General features: G+C 34.5%; 2 protein-coding genes across 11 annotated transcripts in view; one reads left to right on the forward strand and one right to left on the reverse strand.

The window, feature by feature from the left end:
* The window catches only part of LOC131438203 (uncharacterized), a 193,665-nt gene that overhangs the window by 108,352 nt on the left and 68,116 nt on the right, over positions 1-17,197 (forward strand). The window lies entirely within an intron of this gene.
* Positions 1-17,197, reverse strand: part of LOC131438204 (phospholipase A1) — an 89,877-nt gene that overhangs the window by 67,901 nt on the left and 4,779 nt on the right. The window contains exons 1-2 of one of the 8 annotated variants that reach the window (XM_058608063.1): positions 13,000-13,280; positions 7,731-7,905 (exon numbers count right to left, since the gene is read on the reverse strand). In XM_058608063.1, the coding sequence (XP_058464046.1) occupies positions 7,731-7,785 (55 nt within the window). In that variant the 5' untranslated portion in view covers positions 7,786-7,905; positions 13,000-13,280. The other 7 variants (XM_058608064.1, XM_058608061.1, XM_058608068.1 and 4 more) reach the window with 7 other exon arrangements.

The raw sequence follows: 17,197 nt of genomic DNA on the forward strand, positions 1-17,197 counted from the left end.
TTCAATTTTATCGCAACAACATGTATGTTTTTATGTAATAACCATATCTAAACAAAATTATCTAGACTTTGTCACGGTAAATTGCTGATATAACCCTTAAAAGTAGAGATATTCGATGAACAAGTAGAAATATGCCATTCCAAGCGTTGCAGTTTTCAGCAGCTCTCCAAAATACAACTCGAGCGGTATGAATCATTCTAAAAATTACACAGATTATTCTAAACTAAATTTCAAAGACATTGTCGTCTTAAACGTACTGTCCTCAGCCCTCAAGTTTACCCAATAAAGATGTGTATGAAAATATGTTTAGAGAGAATACATCCGGTATCGTCATACTTATGATAGAAATTTATTGAAATGTTTAACAAGATAATGTTAATGAGCATAATTAAAAATAAAATGAAATATACACGAATACATTAAGTTGTATTCAAACAAACACATTTTTCGGTGTTTGCTAAATGATACGCACTAGCATGCTTAGCTCGTTCATGATCGTATATTCTGTCAATTCTCTATTAGCCGGTGAATTAATAAACATAATTGATAACTAGTTACTAAATATATTCCTAAGAATCAAATAAACAATGCTTGTATTAAACATTGGCTTTCTGCTTTCCATTATTCCATCTGGAATTGTTGATCGTACAAGTTATCATTTTTTTTAAATAACTATTTATTGGAATATGAGTTAAAATTAAATTATTAAGATTTAAATTGTGTGTTCAGCCACAAGTGGTGACTTTTCAGCCCTATTATATATATGATTTGGTTGTTACCATGAGGACATCATTTGCTTTCGCAATTCTGAGATTTTTGTGTAGGGAAAAATCTAAACCTACTTGTATTGTGTAATGGGGAAAAGGAACTTATATACTAACTTACTAACTAATACAGAGAGCGAATCGATCCAATTGAATATTGCATCGATTTTTGTCGGAATTTGCTTATAATATTATGTGACATTACATCTAACGGTTCTATATTTGTGAGTCTGTGTAACTCATTTGTACTAAACCAGGGAGAAGTTATCACTTGATTCGAAGAAAGCTGAAGTTACGAGATCAAAATGAAATATATTTCGCAAGTAACACACATTCCGACCATGATGAATTTTTCTCATGATATAGTTTATTTCGATCTTAAATGATATAATTCATTTCTTCCCGTACAAGGATCAGCCTTTGAGGTCAACCAGTGTTTGACCAATTTTCGCTAATAAACAGTTCAATCTGTTGCCATAATGATTAAGACGAAACTTTGGCCCGGTCTTTGCCATAGCAAATCGTTTATTTTGCAAAAATGGAAAGACCAATTCAACCCAAAGTTGATGTTTAATAAGGGCGGATTTAGTCTGACAGATATTTGTACAGAAATGACACAGAGCCAAGAAAGAGTTAGTTGCAGGAAATCGATTGAACACCCTAAAAAAATAGACACCAAATGAAACGTCTCAGCAAATCCACTAATTTTTGCAAAACTCCAAATTCTTGATCGAAAATACACCGAGCCAGCAATGTATTTATTTTTCATTTATATATTTGCAATAACCAAAAATACTAATTATTAAATAAGTAAAAAATCAATAAATGGTTGAAAAAAAATGAATAAAAATACAAAATGCACTAAATTATAATTTAATAATTGAATAAATAAATAAATAATTTAATGAATAAGTGAACAAATAGATAATTGAGAATAATTAATAAAAAATAAATGGGTGAATAAATAACTAAGTGTAAGAGTTAATAAATTTGCTTATATATTAATTCTTCTAATTATTTCTTTGTTTAAACCTTAAATTTTTTGTTTATTCATTTTAATTAACTATTCATTGAATGCATGAATTTTTATTTTTCTCTATTTATTTTTTCGTTAAATAAATAATTTTTTTATATTTTAATTTATCAATTTATTTATTTTTTATTTACTCTTTTTTTATATATTCATATATTCATGTATTTATTTGTTTATCATATTACTTTCAAAGTATTTATTCATGTTTTTATTTAATATATTTATCAATTTATTTTATTTGCTAAATTTACCGTTTTATCTTTTTATTGTAATTGATTTATTTATTCATTTTCGTTTCTTTATCGCTTTATTTATTAGTTAATTATTTACAGTAATCATTTATTTGGTAATTGATATTTTTACTCATTTTGCTATATACAGGGTGATTTTTTAAGAGCTTGAGAACTTTTTTAAACAATAAAACGCATAAAATTTGCAAAATCTCATCGGTTCTTTATTTTAAACGTTAGATTGGTACATGACATTTACTTTTTGAAGATAATTTCATTTAAATGTTGACCGCGGCTGCGTCTTAGGTGGTCCATTCGGAAAGTCCAATTTTGGGCAACTTTTTCGAGCATTTCGGCCGGAATAGCCCGAATTTCTTCGGAAATGTTGTCTTCCAAAGCTGGAATAGTTACTGGCTTATTTCTGTAGACTTTAGACTTGACGTAGCCCCACAAAAAATAGTCTAAAGGCGTCAAATCGCATGATCTTGGTGGCCAACTTACCGGTCCATTTCTTGAGATGAATTGTTCTCCGAAGTTTTCCCTCAAAATGGCCATAGAATCGCGAGCTGTGTGGCATGTAGCGCCATCTTGTTGAAACCACATGTCAACCAAGTTCAGTTCTTCCATTTTTGGCAACAAAAAGTTTGTTAGCATCGAACGATAGCGATCGCCATTCACTGTAACGTTGCGTCCAACAGCATCTTTGAAAAAATACGGTCCAATGATTCCACCAGCGTACAAACCACACCAAACAGTGCATTTTTCGGGATGCATGGGCAGTTCTTGAACGGCTTCTGGTTGCTCTTCACTCCAAATGCGGCAATTTTGCTTATTTACGTAGCCATTCAACCAGAAATGAGCCTCATCGCTGAACAAAATTTGTCGATAAAAAAGCGGATTTTCTGCCAACTTTTCTAGGGCCCATTCACTGATTTGCAAGCGTTGCTCGTTAGTAAGTCTATTCATGATGAAATGTCAGAGCATACTGAGCAAATAATAATGCATGAAAATCATAACCTCAAAAAATCTGAGCAAATACTAATGCATGAAAATCCTAACCTCAAAAAAATCACCTTTTATTTGTTTATTTATTTAATAATTAATTAGTTCTTTTAAGTATTATTTCATTCGTTTATTTATTTATTCATTTATTCATAATAAATATTAGAAATTAAATATATTTACCATAAACAAAATAATTTTTTATCTACATTCATTTATTTACTGATTTTGTTATTCATATATAAATTAATTTATTTGTTTGATCGTTCATCAATTATATTTCTTATAAATTTGTTTATTTATTGGTATTTATTTATTTACTTTTTCATCCATTGATTTATCTATTTTTATTGATTTACTTACTCATTTATTGATTTATTTATTTATGTTTTTGAATATCGTTTTATTTTTCTACTTATACATTTAATTATTATATTATGCGTTCAAGCATGCATTTATTAATTTGTTTTATTTATATATTTAATGGTTTATACATATACATACTTATTTATTAAAGAATTTATTTATTTATTGTTATTTATTTATTAATACATTTTTATTGATTTACGCCTTAATTGATTGATTTGTTCATTTATGCAATGATATATTTATTTATTTATCAATTCACCAATTAAGGGCTGAGGCCAGTGTGTTTTAGAGTGATTCAGAGGGCTATTTTCTCTTTTTGATTTTCTCAGAAACGGCGACGAATATCAAAAAACCCAACTGACAATCTCTTAGAAAATTAGTTTAGATTATTCTATGAAAATTTCAGAATGATTCATTGACTTTAGCGGTTAAGAAAGTCTTTTTTCTGAAGGAAGAATTACTTAGCTGAAAACACCGTCTTTCAACTTGTTCATTGAATATCTCGCCCTCAAAAGCATGGATCAAAAATCTATCCTGACAATGTCTAGATAATTTAGTTTAGATGCGATTAGTGCATAAAAAGATATATGTTGTCGCGATAAAAATTAGGTGAATGTTATTTTTGTAAAGGTAAGTCCATTTCTATGGCGGCACAATTTTTTTCTGCTCTTGTATCAGGGTAACGTAACGAAACATGAGAGAGAAATAAAATCGGCTCAGTAAGGCTGCCAAACAAGCGGTAGCTTTATTGGATTTTATGTGATGTAGTCAAACTTGTAACCGAAAATATCAAAACTTTCTTGGCCACTCGGCCACATCGAGAATTATTTTGCACATTTGCGAGAGAGCATTGAGGGAAACGTAATACGCAAAGCGAGCCACGTGGTTTTACGCGACCTAGTGACCTCAACCCCTAATCCATCCTTTCATGTATTTTTTCATTAATTTTATAGAACTGTATAATTCTTATGAGTTTCCTTAAGTTTCAGTTAAGTTTCACGGTCAAAGAGAAAAAAATCTTGAGGAAAAAGGTAGATCAATATAATAGTGAAAAATTTTAAATATTGCTCAGAGGTTGGACTCGAACATACAACAACATTCTACTTTCTGTACCAATTCTCTACCAACACATTTCAGAACGCAACCCGAATAAAAAAGTGAGTGTAGCAATTTTATCAAAACGAACTGACAACAGAGAAAAGCAATGGCTATTGCGGTAAAAAGCGGATAGTTATATCCAAACACTTCACAAGTGATCAAGATGAGCCATTTATTACGGCCAACACATAACCCGTATATCAATGACACGTTTTGAATAGATGCCAAAAGTCACCTGATGAATTATTCAATAAGTATTGAAAGCATGTTGAAGAACAGTAGTCCGTTGATTTATCGCATATGCTACTTATGATCGGAATCAACATAATTTATTTCAATTCACTCGGGAAAAAAACCGATATAGGATTATCATCATAACCACCCTAAATTTCTTGAATTAGCACGAAAACAGTAAACAATCCGTGCATGGTTTATTTCCGTTTATCAATCGCTTCCAAGCGAAGCCGTGTGTTGAAGCAGAGAGAAAAATACGGAAACAAAATTAAATCAGCGGTTGCCATGCCACTGACATTCCACTTGTTTTTATTAGTTTATCCTCAAAAGCGCACGAGGGGTGCTTCAACCGTGCTTGGTCCAAGGTTTGGTTTTATTTCAATTTCAAAGTCTGAAGTATTTTACTTCATTAGGTGAACACAGTCTATGAAATTGACAACTTTCAAGCGATTAAAATACTGATGATTCAGATCAAGGCTATTGAATTTGGTCGTTATCGTATCTGCTTATCACGGATAAAAGACTATTTAAGAATTCAATTTCTACTTCGTGAATGTGTATGTCCATTCCTAGCTTGTACAAGCTGCACGGAAACCCTCACGTTCTCAAAACAACTAAAATATTAGTAACATTTCTGATTTCGATTTCGTAAAACCATTGCTGTTTTTTCTAGACTGTGAATTGTGATTTTGATATAAATAGAGGCCAAAAACAACTAATTATCTAGGTGATTTTAAAATACTGCTAATTTGAAAATAACCCATCATCTTCACGACACACGAGTAATGACAGCGACCAATCAATAGCCTATCTTGTAATAACTAATGCTGCTGTTGGTTCGGAGATTGGCAGAAGTTGATTTGATTAATTTTTATTGATCAAACTAAAATGGCTGCTTTGTTTGCAATTAATTATTTCCCTCTATGAAATGATCGTACCAGTAAATGTGATTTTCTAGAGAAATTGAGAATTATTGATGCTAGAAAACCTTTTTTTCTTGTTCAACACAAAACACAACACAAAGTGTTCCACAAAAGAACGTGATACTTTGTTTAAAAGTCAAAACGGGTGGATAACGCCTGGACAATCAAGCGGATGAGGATAGGAGTTCTCGAGTACGATGGTACGATGATGTTGACAGATGTCTGAACTTACACTATGGAATTCCTGACCGGAATCCACTGGTGGAGCCTTTGTTGTAAACGTTAGAAACTTGCTTTACGATGCAAAATACTAATATTTTATGAAAATTGTAATTAATACAGAACTGCGCCAGAAATCAATCATAGTCAAGAAAAACAAATCATTGTTCTCTGTTGATGAAGAAACCAGATGGACTTGAGACAGATTTTCAAAAAGAACTAATTTAATTTTTCATGCACATTTTTTCAATATGTTGTACATTGGAAACTTTTTAATGGACAAAAGTATTGTCTAAGCAGAGATTTCAGAGAACCCTACAACTGTAAACTGTATTTGACTGAAACAACAACACATGGCTAAGCGTTGTCATGACGAAAAACTACGCACACGTGTCGAATCACTTATTCCAGTTCAATGCGTAGAGCGCTGGTCTTATAAGTCAGTTGTATATTCGAGTCCCGAGTTGAATGGATTCTTAGTGTCAGTAGGATCGTAGTACTAGCCATGCATGAATTCTGTTGAAAAAGAAAGACCAAACTCCAAAAATTAACAACAGGAAAGGTAACGAAATCATGATTGACTTACTCCGATTTGGATAAAACTGCACACGTTTCTATTTTTTTTACGTTTCGCCTTCGGCTCATCAGTGCAATTAGCAGATTATGTTCATCTGCTAATACCATCTTGCTAGAACAGCCATGACAGAAAACAGGATCGAATACTGCAGTATTACAGTTTTGTTATTAGCTGGTTCTCCGTGTTAGGTTTAGCACACAACGATGGCAGTAGAGACTGCAATGGGAGCACTCTTCGCTGAAGTGCATCAGGGTAGATGCATTCAATGTGTTTATCGTTAGTCAATTACCGACTAGCTACTGTGACACTGTGATTACTCAATTATTGTTAATTATTTATCTTCTCTCAACTCACAAAACAAACAGCCAATGCAACAGTATACAGAGTGCAATGTGAGCTACAAACAAAAAACAATGTGTGAAATCGACTGAAATGAACAGATTTTATGTTCCATTCATCAACTATGTTGATCGTGATGCGATCATAACACAAAATAATAACATAAAACATAAAACATGAGCAAATTGTTAGAAGTACTTCGTTGTGTTGTTCACAATTTCGTTAAACCATTAAACTGACACCAATGAGAAGTCGGTTCCATTACATTACAAAAAGTTTTTCATAACTGTTTTGAGACACAATTTCTCTGACAGAACAATTTCTGAAAATTAATATTCACACACGAAATTGCAACTGATCCGTTTTATCTCACTTTTCCTTGTTGGTTTAACGTGTTGAACAGTTACCAACTCAATGACTCAGTTACTCAATGAATTCAATGGCCCATTAAATTCCAATGATTCGGCGTAACAAATAAGCGGAATGAAATGCATAAACCATGTCAAGAGCGTTGTCTTTGGAGTTGTGCGACTATAATTCATTATAATATTTTAACTCGATCCCATTTCAAATAAGTTGAAAGGATTATGGGATATTATTCTCTTGGGTACGGAAAATACCGTGTATCTCAGCAGGATGCCGATTTCTGATACCAATGCTGATTAGCAGACATCAAAGTTCTATCGAGAATACTAGGAAAACGGCTATTTATGTACCATTGTTCCATTTTCTTCGCTTCGATAGCTAGACTAATAATGAAACAAAAACTGCCTGTATTTACAGTCGAATTTTCGTTCAGTGACAGTAAAAATTGTTATGACATTTCTCAGCTATGGCTGTTTCCCAATGATACTCACTGTTACTTTTCGAACAAAAACAATCCTAGATAGAATGAAAAAAACAAGAACATACAACAAAGCCACTTTCGATGATGGTACTTACCCAGGTACAAAGTGAAAACTGTACATAACGCTAGTTGACTATCGTTGAGCACCATTTCCTAATCAAGGAAAAATCCTCACTTTTTTCCTGTTCGCCCTTTCGTCGTTGTTGTTATTAAGCACTGCACTTTGTCGCTTCGACCTTATTGGTTAGATATGGCACTACGGAAAAACCTCTGAGAGCGAAAGCGGTTGAAATCGCATGCATGCACCAGCGCACTAAAATTGTGCATCGTATTGTCTCCGATTTTCAAGATTGCAAACTACTTAGGAAAATGGCGGTTGTAATATCGAAATATTTTCGGTTAAATTATGCACAACAATAGTTCACGGACAGGAATGCTTATTATTATTGTAGGTTTATTTCGCCTCGACTCTAACCGTATGGTCTTTCGCCGAGGGGACAGGAAAGCTATTTTCGTGTTCCAGTTCTCATTCGAAACTGACTAGAAATTTTCCACCATCACTTCAACTACATTTGGAGCTGGAATACCTAAAACAAGAGCACGTATAAAACGACGGATGGGAGATGTCAGTGACAAAATCGAATTGACGTTAAGGCGAAATAAACTGATTCCTTGCTTTACGATAGTTATTTGAAAAATATATATATATCCTAAACAGAGAATGAGAAGTTTATTAAGATCAATGTTTTTGGTCTTAAAATTCCCTATTGATCGAACTTCTTCAAATCTCAACAAATTTTCTGATTGGTAATTATTAAATTTTAAATAAGATTGAAAAAATTTAATGATATAAAATCGTAGAACTGAAATTTCGGGGGAAAAATACTACACATACGAAATTCTACGATTTCATTCCCTTTTCCCGCCTGCTATCTCGGTGACTACTGATAATAGTTGACAAGCTCAATACGGTTTAAGTTTTAATAACCTTAAAAATGGTCTATAAAATTTTCCTCGAATGCGAAGGGTCAATTCTCTCACGGTACTTAACTGGCACTGTCAAACTGTTATAGCATGGAAGAGTTCTTTTTCCCAATACAAGCAATACTACATTCTGTGACCAATAAGAACGACTAACGCGAGCGAAAATTTAACAAACTAAAATCGTACTGATTCTTGATTAACTATTTCACTAATGAATTTCATATTCAAATGTATGAAAATGTCTTTTCTATTTTTGGGATCGATTTTTTGGTCCTATTAAGAACCGTTGGATTGAACTTCTTCGTTATATAACGTTGTTGATGTGACTTTCACCGAATGCGAGAGATCAGCAGAATGACAACGAAAACAATTGTTTCTCGTGAGGTGGCTAACAAGCAAACTGCTGACTTGATTGGTATCAATTTAAATAAACGAAATTTGAATTAATTTTCTTCAATGCTCCAAAGTGTAGTCCCTTTTCTTCGTATGGGTAAGGTTTTCGCTCACTTGGCATGCATGGTGGTTTTTCGAATCGAAGTTTTTTTTTTGAAAGTTTTACCCAAAAGTTAACCTCCCCGGCGGATAGGCGTTTTTCAATGATGGATCTCGCTTATTCCCAGAGCAGACCACGTAGAATTCGACAAAATCATAATTGAATTGATGGTCTTCTGATCCTATTGACTGCTATGGAATTGTATTTGGAAAGTACAGGTATTAAATCCTAAAGCAGTGTTGGTGATTGCCGAAAATTTGACAGAAGCTGCTCGATATTTATCTATATTGTATACAACATTTTCAATCCGGTAGACGATGCTACCAGAACTCGTGTCTCTCAATGCATGAACTGTGAGAGAATTTTTCTACATATCTTCGCTCCACTTCATACTCTGAGTATTTCACGGCCCTTAAAAAAAACCTACAATCTGATAATGATTGGTGCTGTGTGGAATTTCCCAAGAGAGAATCGCAAGTTGACAATTATCGCAGAAAATCGAATCGATGATTCGACTTGATGATTCTCATACTAGGTTGCAATATTTCAAAACCCTTGTGTGGAGTATTCACAGACATTTTCATAGACACAATTTATACAAAGGTTGTATGCACATAGTTAGAATAAGCGGCAATAGTAAAATGATTCTATCGTAATTATCAACTGCCTGTATAGAATCGGTTCGCGAAACGAGAATAAGCTACCGTTTGTTGCTTCAGAGAGAATTCCCACAGCAGCGAGCTAACCTTTGATTCTCAGACAAGTCATCGAGGGAAATTCGCTCTCGCACTGGTGTCTATTCTATGTTAAATGAACCATGCCGGTTTTTTGTTGCTGCTATGATATCCGTCCCTTTTTGATGGCACTGATTGAATCGTGTGAAGAGTTGCTAGTGAGCGTTCTTTGATATGATAAAAGCCATCCTTGTCCTGAAGTAATATTGACTGCGTTGGAATGTTATCCGGATCCGACTTTCGGTTCAGGAGTTTCAAGAAGCTCAACTTCAATTAATTTCACACAGTTTTATAAGTAGCCGGTTCCTAAAACAATGGAAATAGGATCCTGAACAACATTGAAATCGATTTCTCAAAGATGGAAGAACTGATTCTCACAAATTTAGATTCAAACGGAAGGTCCTACAGTCTAAAAAAAGGTATTGCTGAAGTCAAGTTCTGGATATACGAAGACGCATAAATTTAGAAATTTTCTTCTGATATGACGTAGACAAACTTGAAACTATTGATTTGTTATGAAACACGTCAAAACAAAACCTGCAAAAAAATACATACAAAAGCTAAAGTATCATAAAAATAATTGCAGAGTGCCGAATTCTAAACCAATTAGGCCTCGTTTCCAATTTATTTTCTACCAAGTTAAGGATCAAAATATGGTTAGCCAAATTTTGTGCTTTTTGCCTTTCTCATATAGAAAGGTTATGCAATCACTGTGAAAACCGACTTTTGAACCGGAGGGCCGAGTGTCATATACCATTCGACTTAGTTCGTCGAGTACGCAAAATGTCTGTGTGTGTATGGGTGTGTGTATGTGTGTATGTAACGTTTTTTTGCACTAATTTTGCTCGGAGATGGCTGAACCGATTTTCACAAACTTAGATTCAAATGAAAAGTCTTGTGGTCCCATACAAAATTCCTCAATATTAGTTGGATCCGACTTCCAGTTCCAGAATTATGGGGTAAAATGTGCAAAAAATTGTGAAAATAAGTGCACTAACTTTTCTCAGAGATGGCTGAACCGATTTTCACAAACTTAGGTTCAAATGAATGGTCTTGAGGTCCCATAAAATTCCTGAATATTATTTGGATCCGACGTCCGGTTCGGGAGTTATGGGGTAAAATGTGCAAAAAAAGAAAATATCTGTTCTAACTTTTCTCATAGATGGCGCGACCGATTTTCACAAACTTAGATTCAAATGAAAGGTCCTGTGGTCCCATACGTAATTCCTAAATTTCATGCGGATCCGACTTCCGGATCCGGAAATATAGGGTAAATATAAAAAAAGTATATAAATATATATTCACTGAAGATTGGTAAAACTTTAACTGAATCATGACAAAGTGAAAACCTTTTCAAGCTCTACAAACTATGTCAGTAAAATGAAAAAGAGTGTTCCGTAATATTTTTACGGGATTTGCTGAAATCCAGTGGTTTGTGACTGTGAAATAAATAAAATTTACAGATCGTTCAGAAAAAATAGTATTTAGCAGATCATAATCGTATTGAGCACCAGAAGAAAAATGTAGTGTGTAATGAAGATTTATAATCAATAATTTTAACTATGTTTCAGTAGACATAGAACAAAAACACACCAAACAATGGATTTTAACAGGCTACCTAATCCCTCATACGGTGCAATTCATAAAGATATAATTTGTCAATTGACGAAATGTTGGATTAGCATGAATGTTACTGGTTTCGACTGTAGTTTACATTCGGTTAGCCTGCTGACCAAACCGCTCCCATTCTTTTTTTAAGTGTTCCAGACTTTTCTAAACAAAAATTTTATCATTTATCACTATCTTTTCGTAAGATTTTCCTGCTATGCATGTTCGGCAGTTGTCTTTTGTTAGAAAAATATGAAAAAACTGAAAATATCATTAGGCAGCTTTTCGATGTAAGGTACTGCTTCGACTAAACAAGCATTTTAACTGTGTAAAACGTCTAATGGTCGGTTGCTACTTAGTAAGTGAGTTATAGCAGTGCTAATGTCTCTACTTACAGTATAAGAATCCAGAGAAACAAATCAATTTCTTTGATATACGACTTTTCTCATCACTTTACGGACATTATGCCCCACCTTCGATTCAACAGTATGCTTCGAGTTAAAATATTGTTTTGAAAAAAATGTCGCGTTGGGAGGATCAAAAATGTTGGTTTCCAATTGTAATTAATTGAATATGCTATTGATTTCTGATGCAAGGAATATCTTCTTTATCTGCTTTATCGACACTTCAAGGGGCATATTGCATCATTGTTGTGGGACGCAATGTCTCTTGTTGTGGGGCATACAACTGATTTGTTGTGAGGCATATTATACGATTGCTGGGGCATCTACGGCAAGCGATAAACTAAGAAAGTGGTCGTTTGGAAAAAAACATGTGTTTGTATCAATCAATTCTCATCACTTCTACCGAAATCATTGAAAACTATATTCCTCGGGCGTCTTTTTTTTCTTTTCGAAGAAAAACATATTATATCACTTTACCCCCTGCTCTTGCATGTAAATTTGCGTGAACTGCGACGTTCCATTGATGTGCATCTTATAAGATGTAAAAACACAGGGTTTTTTCGAAGTGTGTATCAAAAAAGATAAACACAGATTGCTGCTCCAAATCGTTTAAAACCAATAGAGTAAACAAAAAGCGTAAATAAAATAAGTCCGAAAACAACCCGATTCGATCTGAGGGCTTCGATCACCATTCAGCAGCCCTTTGAGCCATCTCTTCGGCTGCCGCTCCTCCACTAAAGGTCGCATCAATTCACGGTCTCGGGTGCTTATCCGCATATTTATCTGTTCTTCACTAAAGCTGCTACGTAACAACCACAACAACAACAACAAGCGAAACCGGTGAATTTCAAGTGCAGCCCGTTAACCGTGACTTTACGCGACATTACCCGCCGAAAATTGCGCCATTTCCTTCACGCACTGCATCATGAATATGCGAAAATATTTCGCAATGTACGATCACCTCAACCTTAAGTAGTTTGCTAAGTTGTTAGCCGCAACGAATTCGCTCTCAAGTTTGAAACTGTTCTAACTAAATAACATTTATTGACACCACCGCGTTACCGTTTGAAGCGTTCCCACACACTAAGAAAAGTTTACATCTTTATAGATGCACATAAATGGAGCGTCGAGATTCACTTACATTCACGATTCAAAACATGTAAAGATAAGTCATATCAGTAACTTCACAGTTAATGTAGCTTAAGCTTACATCGATATAGACGCGAAGTTTATTTTTACATGTTAGTAGATGTAATATTGTGTCATCACCGAAGAAATTATGGCATGTTTGAATTTACGTCAAGCGTAAATTTCATTTTTTCTAAGAGTGCAGCGGGCAAACGTGTGGTGGCGGTTCCTCGCGCGCTCGATACTAATAAGTCATGAACGCGCCGCGATCGATGATCAACTGACGCTTTGGGCCACGACCGTTTGAACTACAATAAGCCGGCATGGATGCGCCGCCGCACCGCTACCACTTCAAATCTGCTGCCGATGCTGCTCCACCGTCGTCCTCCAACGAACCGCACCGCACCTGTTTGACAACTGCCGAACTACCAAACTCGTCAGTCACTGTCAATGGTACAGAACACAAGCAGGCGGTTCACACCAATCAGTCCGGAAAGCTAGGAAAAAAAATGCTCAATATTCTAACACGAGCCTAGCCGCAACATACGCACCATTTGAAATTTATTTGTTTGGCTTCTAATTTGTATGCTGCCTTGCCATGCGGCATCGCACGGACCATCGCAGAGGATTCACCGAAGATGGCGATTGTTTCGTGTCTGAACGGTTTCATCTACGGAATCCGGCTGTTGTTGATGGTGTAGTTCTACTTCCTGGGGCTTGGAGCGGAATAACTAAGTATGAAATATGTTAACAGTCCATTCAGAGTTGTTTGGATTGATAAGGTTTTTCTTCGATGAACAGAATCAGACTACTGAATTGGAAATTAAGTTAAGAATCATACGTGATTTTTCTTACAAAACTAACGAACAATTGATTGTTCAATGATTTAATCGTGAAGGACGAATCATCAATATAGTGCTCAGAGCTCTCTCTTCAGAAGTCAGATATGGAAAACTCATGTTTCAGTAATGAGCAAGTTAATGAATACTGGATACATCGAGTACAAAACGCTTCGTCTGCATAACAGTGCTAAATAGACCAGTAAACATATGGACCTGGTTCGGTATAGAATGAATACTTTCTAGAACGAAAAACAATCCATAGAATTCACTGACAAGATCCTTTAAAGTTTACATGTCTATGAGGTGTATGAAACAGCTCTTATTTTTGATGAGCATCTCTGAATCATTCATCTCATCAGCTCAACTGAAAGTTTGTTCGTACTGTGCACATTTTTTCCTTCATATGATAAAATCATTGAATTGCAAAAGTGGCATCCCTGGCTGTATTCAAGCCTACACACTTAAAACTATCCCTGTGATTTTACATCTTATTAGATGCACATAAATGGAGCGTCGCAGTTCACGCAAATTTACGTCGAAGAACATTTAATATTGTGTCTAAGACTGCATGACATGAAATTCATTGAAATAAAAAATAAAAAGAATACTGGTAAGCAACCACAGCGACTTGAACCGAGAATCATTGGATCACAAGTACGTATGTTAATCGACTGAGCCACAGAAGCATGCATCTGCTTGGCTGGTAAAAAGTGCACTTAAATGTATACAGTCGAACCTGTTAGCAGAACACAAGTTACAGTCGAAACCAGTCAAATTCAAGCTCATCTAACATTAAGTCATAACAAATAAAATTTACCGTCATTTGACATATTAGGTCTTCATGAACTACATCGTTTGAGGAATTAAGTCATCTGTAAAATTCAAAATTTTTTAGAGTGTACTGAGTGACATGTAAGACTTTCAACTGAGAATGTCTCATTGAATCTGTTGAAAAAGATAGATGCACGTTTGGAAGAACGAACGAAGGTTCGTGCACGCATTTCATCTCGTTTAAATTTCGTCTTCATAATGCAGTACACACTTTAAAAAAAACCCTGTGTTTTTACATCATATTAGATGCACATAAATGGAGCGTCGAAACTCACGCAAATTTACGTGGAAGAACATTTAATATTGTGTCTGAAACTCCATGACATGAAATTCATTGAAATAAAAAATAGAATACTGATGGCAACCGTCGCGACTTGAACCGAGAATCATTGGATCGCAAGTACGTCAGTTAATCGACTGAGCCACAGAAGCATGCATCTGCTTGGCTGGTAAAAGGTGCATTTAGATTCATACATTGGCACCTGTCAGCAGAGCGCAAGTTATAGTCGAAACCAGTAAAATTCAAGCTCATCTAACATTAAGTCATTACAAATGAGATTTTCCGTCATTTGACAAATTAGGTCTTTATGAATTACATCGTATAGGGGATTAAGTCACCTGTAAAATTCAAATTTTTTTGGAGTGTAGGTAGCAAATAAAACAGCTGCAGTTCTTTTTCAAAAAAGGCTATGATGGATCAGCTCACTTTTATGTTTAACTTTTGGTTAAAATTTCACATTTCGATAGTTATTTTCTATCCAAAATTTGCCGGAGGGAAAGCATTTCGGATTTATATTGCACTGAAATCAAACATGTATTATAACAATATAATTTTTCTCTATAGAAAGGTATTAGAATTACTGGAAAAACCGACTTTCGAACGAAGCCGTGCGACCCATAGTTTTATATATCATTCGACTCAGTTCGGTGAGATCGGAAAAAGTCTGTGTGTGTATGTATGTTTTATATATTTTCACCGCTCTATTTTCTCAGAGATGGCTCAACCGATTTTAACAAGCTTAGTCTCATTTGAAAACTACTTTTGGGCTATTGCTTAAGTTCGAAGATAAAATGGCTGGGCTTCTGGTTCCGTAGATATGATGGTATAAGTGACGTAACCAACAAAACGCGTTAATTTTTGACTGGTCAATTTTCTCAGATATGGCTCAACTGATTTCAACAAACTTGGGCTCGTTTGAAAGCTAGTACTGGGCCATTGGCCAAGTTCTAAGATCAAATGACTGTCACTTTCGCCTCCGGAGATATGATGATATAAGTGACGTAACCGACAAAACACGTTATTTTTTACCGCTCAATTTTTTCAGAGATGGCTCAATCGATTTCAAAAATTTTACGCTCATTTGAAAACTACTATTGAATTATGGATCAAGTTCGAAGATGAAATGGCTGTCACTTCTTGTTTCGAACATATACTGATATAAGTGACGTAAACGACAAATTTCGATAAACATAGGCTCATTCGAAGGCTAACAATGTCAATCAAATTTGGAAGGGTAATGGCAAACATTCCCGTTTCGAGACATGCAATGTTATATGTGCCGTAACCGACAAATCCCAGTGTTTTTTCAATGCAACAAAATTTCTCGGAGATAAAAGAATCGATTTCGAAAGACTTAGACTCGTTTGAAAGCTACTATTAGGTTATCTGATAAGCTGACAATACGTATGGTCGAGGATGAAATCTAACAAATGTTTTAATGAGACTATTTAAACGGCAAGCAAAAAAGGTATTATCGCACCACTAGGTGGATTAAAAAGGGTTTTTTTCATAGATACGTTTATTTCATAAAGCATTAGTTTTTCTTCGATGTAGCTTCCACCATATATAATACTTTATTCCTAATATATTTCGAATACAGTCACCATGGATAATATTTAATAAAACAAATTATTTAATATATAATTGTAATTCAGAAAACGTAAGAAACTGCTCTCGGGCAGTATTATTTTTTTCCAACAGATTGAATAACTTCGGATTGTCTCTGTCCTATTCAGGATGTTTCACAGCCGTATTATTTTTACTTTTGGTTAAGATCGGATAGTCGAATAGTTATTCAATCTTTTATCACAATATCCCTGCTCCAGAGCATGGTTCGGTTTTGACAGTTTGATAGCTATTCTCCGACACTAAAAAAATCTTGCAACAATCTAACGTTCTCTGTGTTGCAATTATTTTACCACTTTTTAAGTAATGAGAGGAATATGTTTTGATAAATTTAAATCGTTGTGACTATTTTAGAATTATATTAGGATAAGAATTTTATGTAAAAGTGATGCTACGGCGAAGGAAAACTTATGTAAACTTCCTTAAGAAATAAACGTATTTATGGAAAAAAATATTTTACCACTTGTCATCTTTTTCCGGTGCAAAATAAATCCAAATATCTTTTCATATGTGAAATTTTAAATTGCGCCGTAGTTTTAGCTGAATTTAACTACTCGATTACAAACACTATCGAAATCTTAAAACCAAAAGTTGAAATCATTCGCAAAATTGTTCACATTCCTACTAAATAA

Source organism: Malaya genurostris, chromosome 3 (genome assembly GCF_030247185.1).
Source record: "Malaya genurostris strain Urasoe2022 chromosome 3, Malgen_1.1, whole genome shotgun sequence".
NCBI classification, from domain to species: Eukaryota; Metazoa; Arthropoda; class Insecta; order Diptera; family Culicidae; genus Malaya; species Malaya genurostris.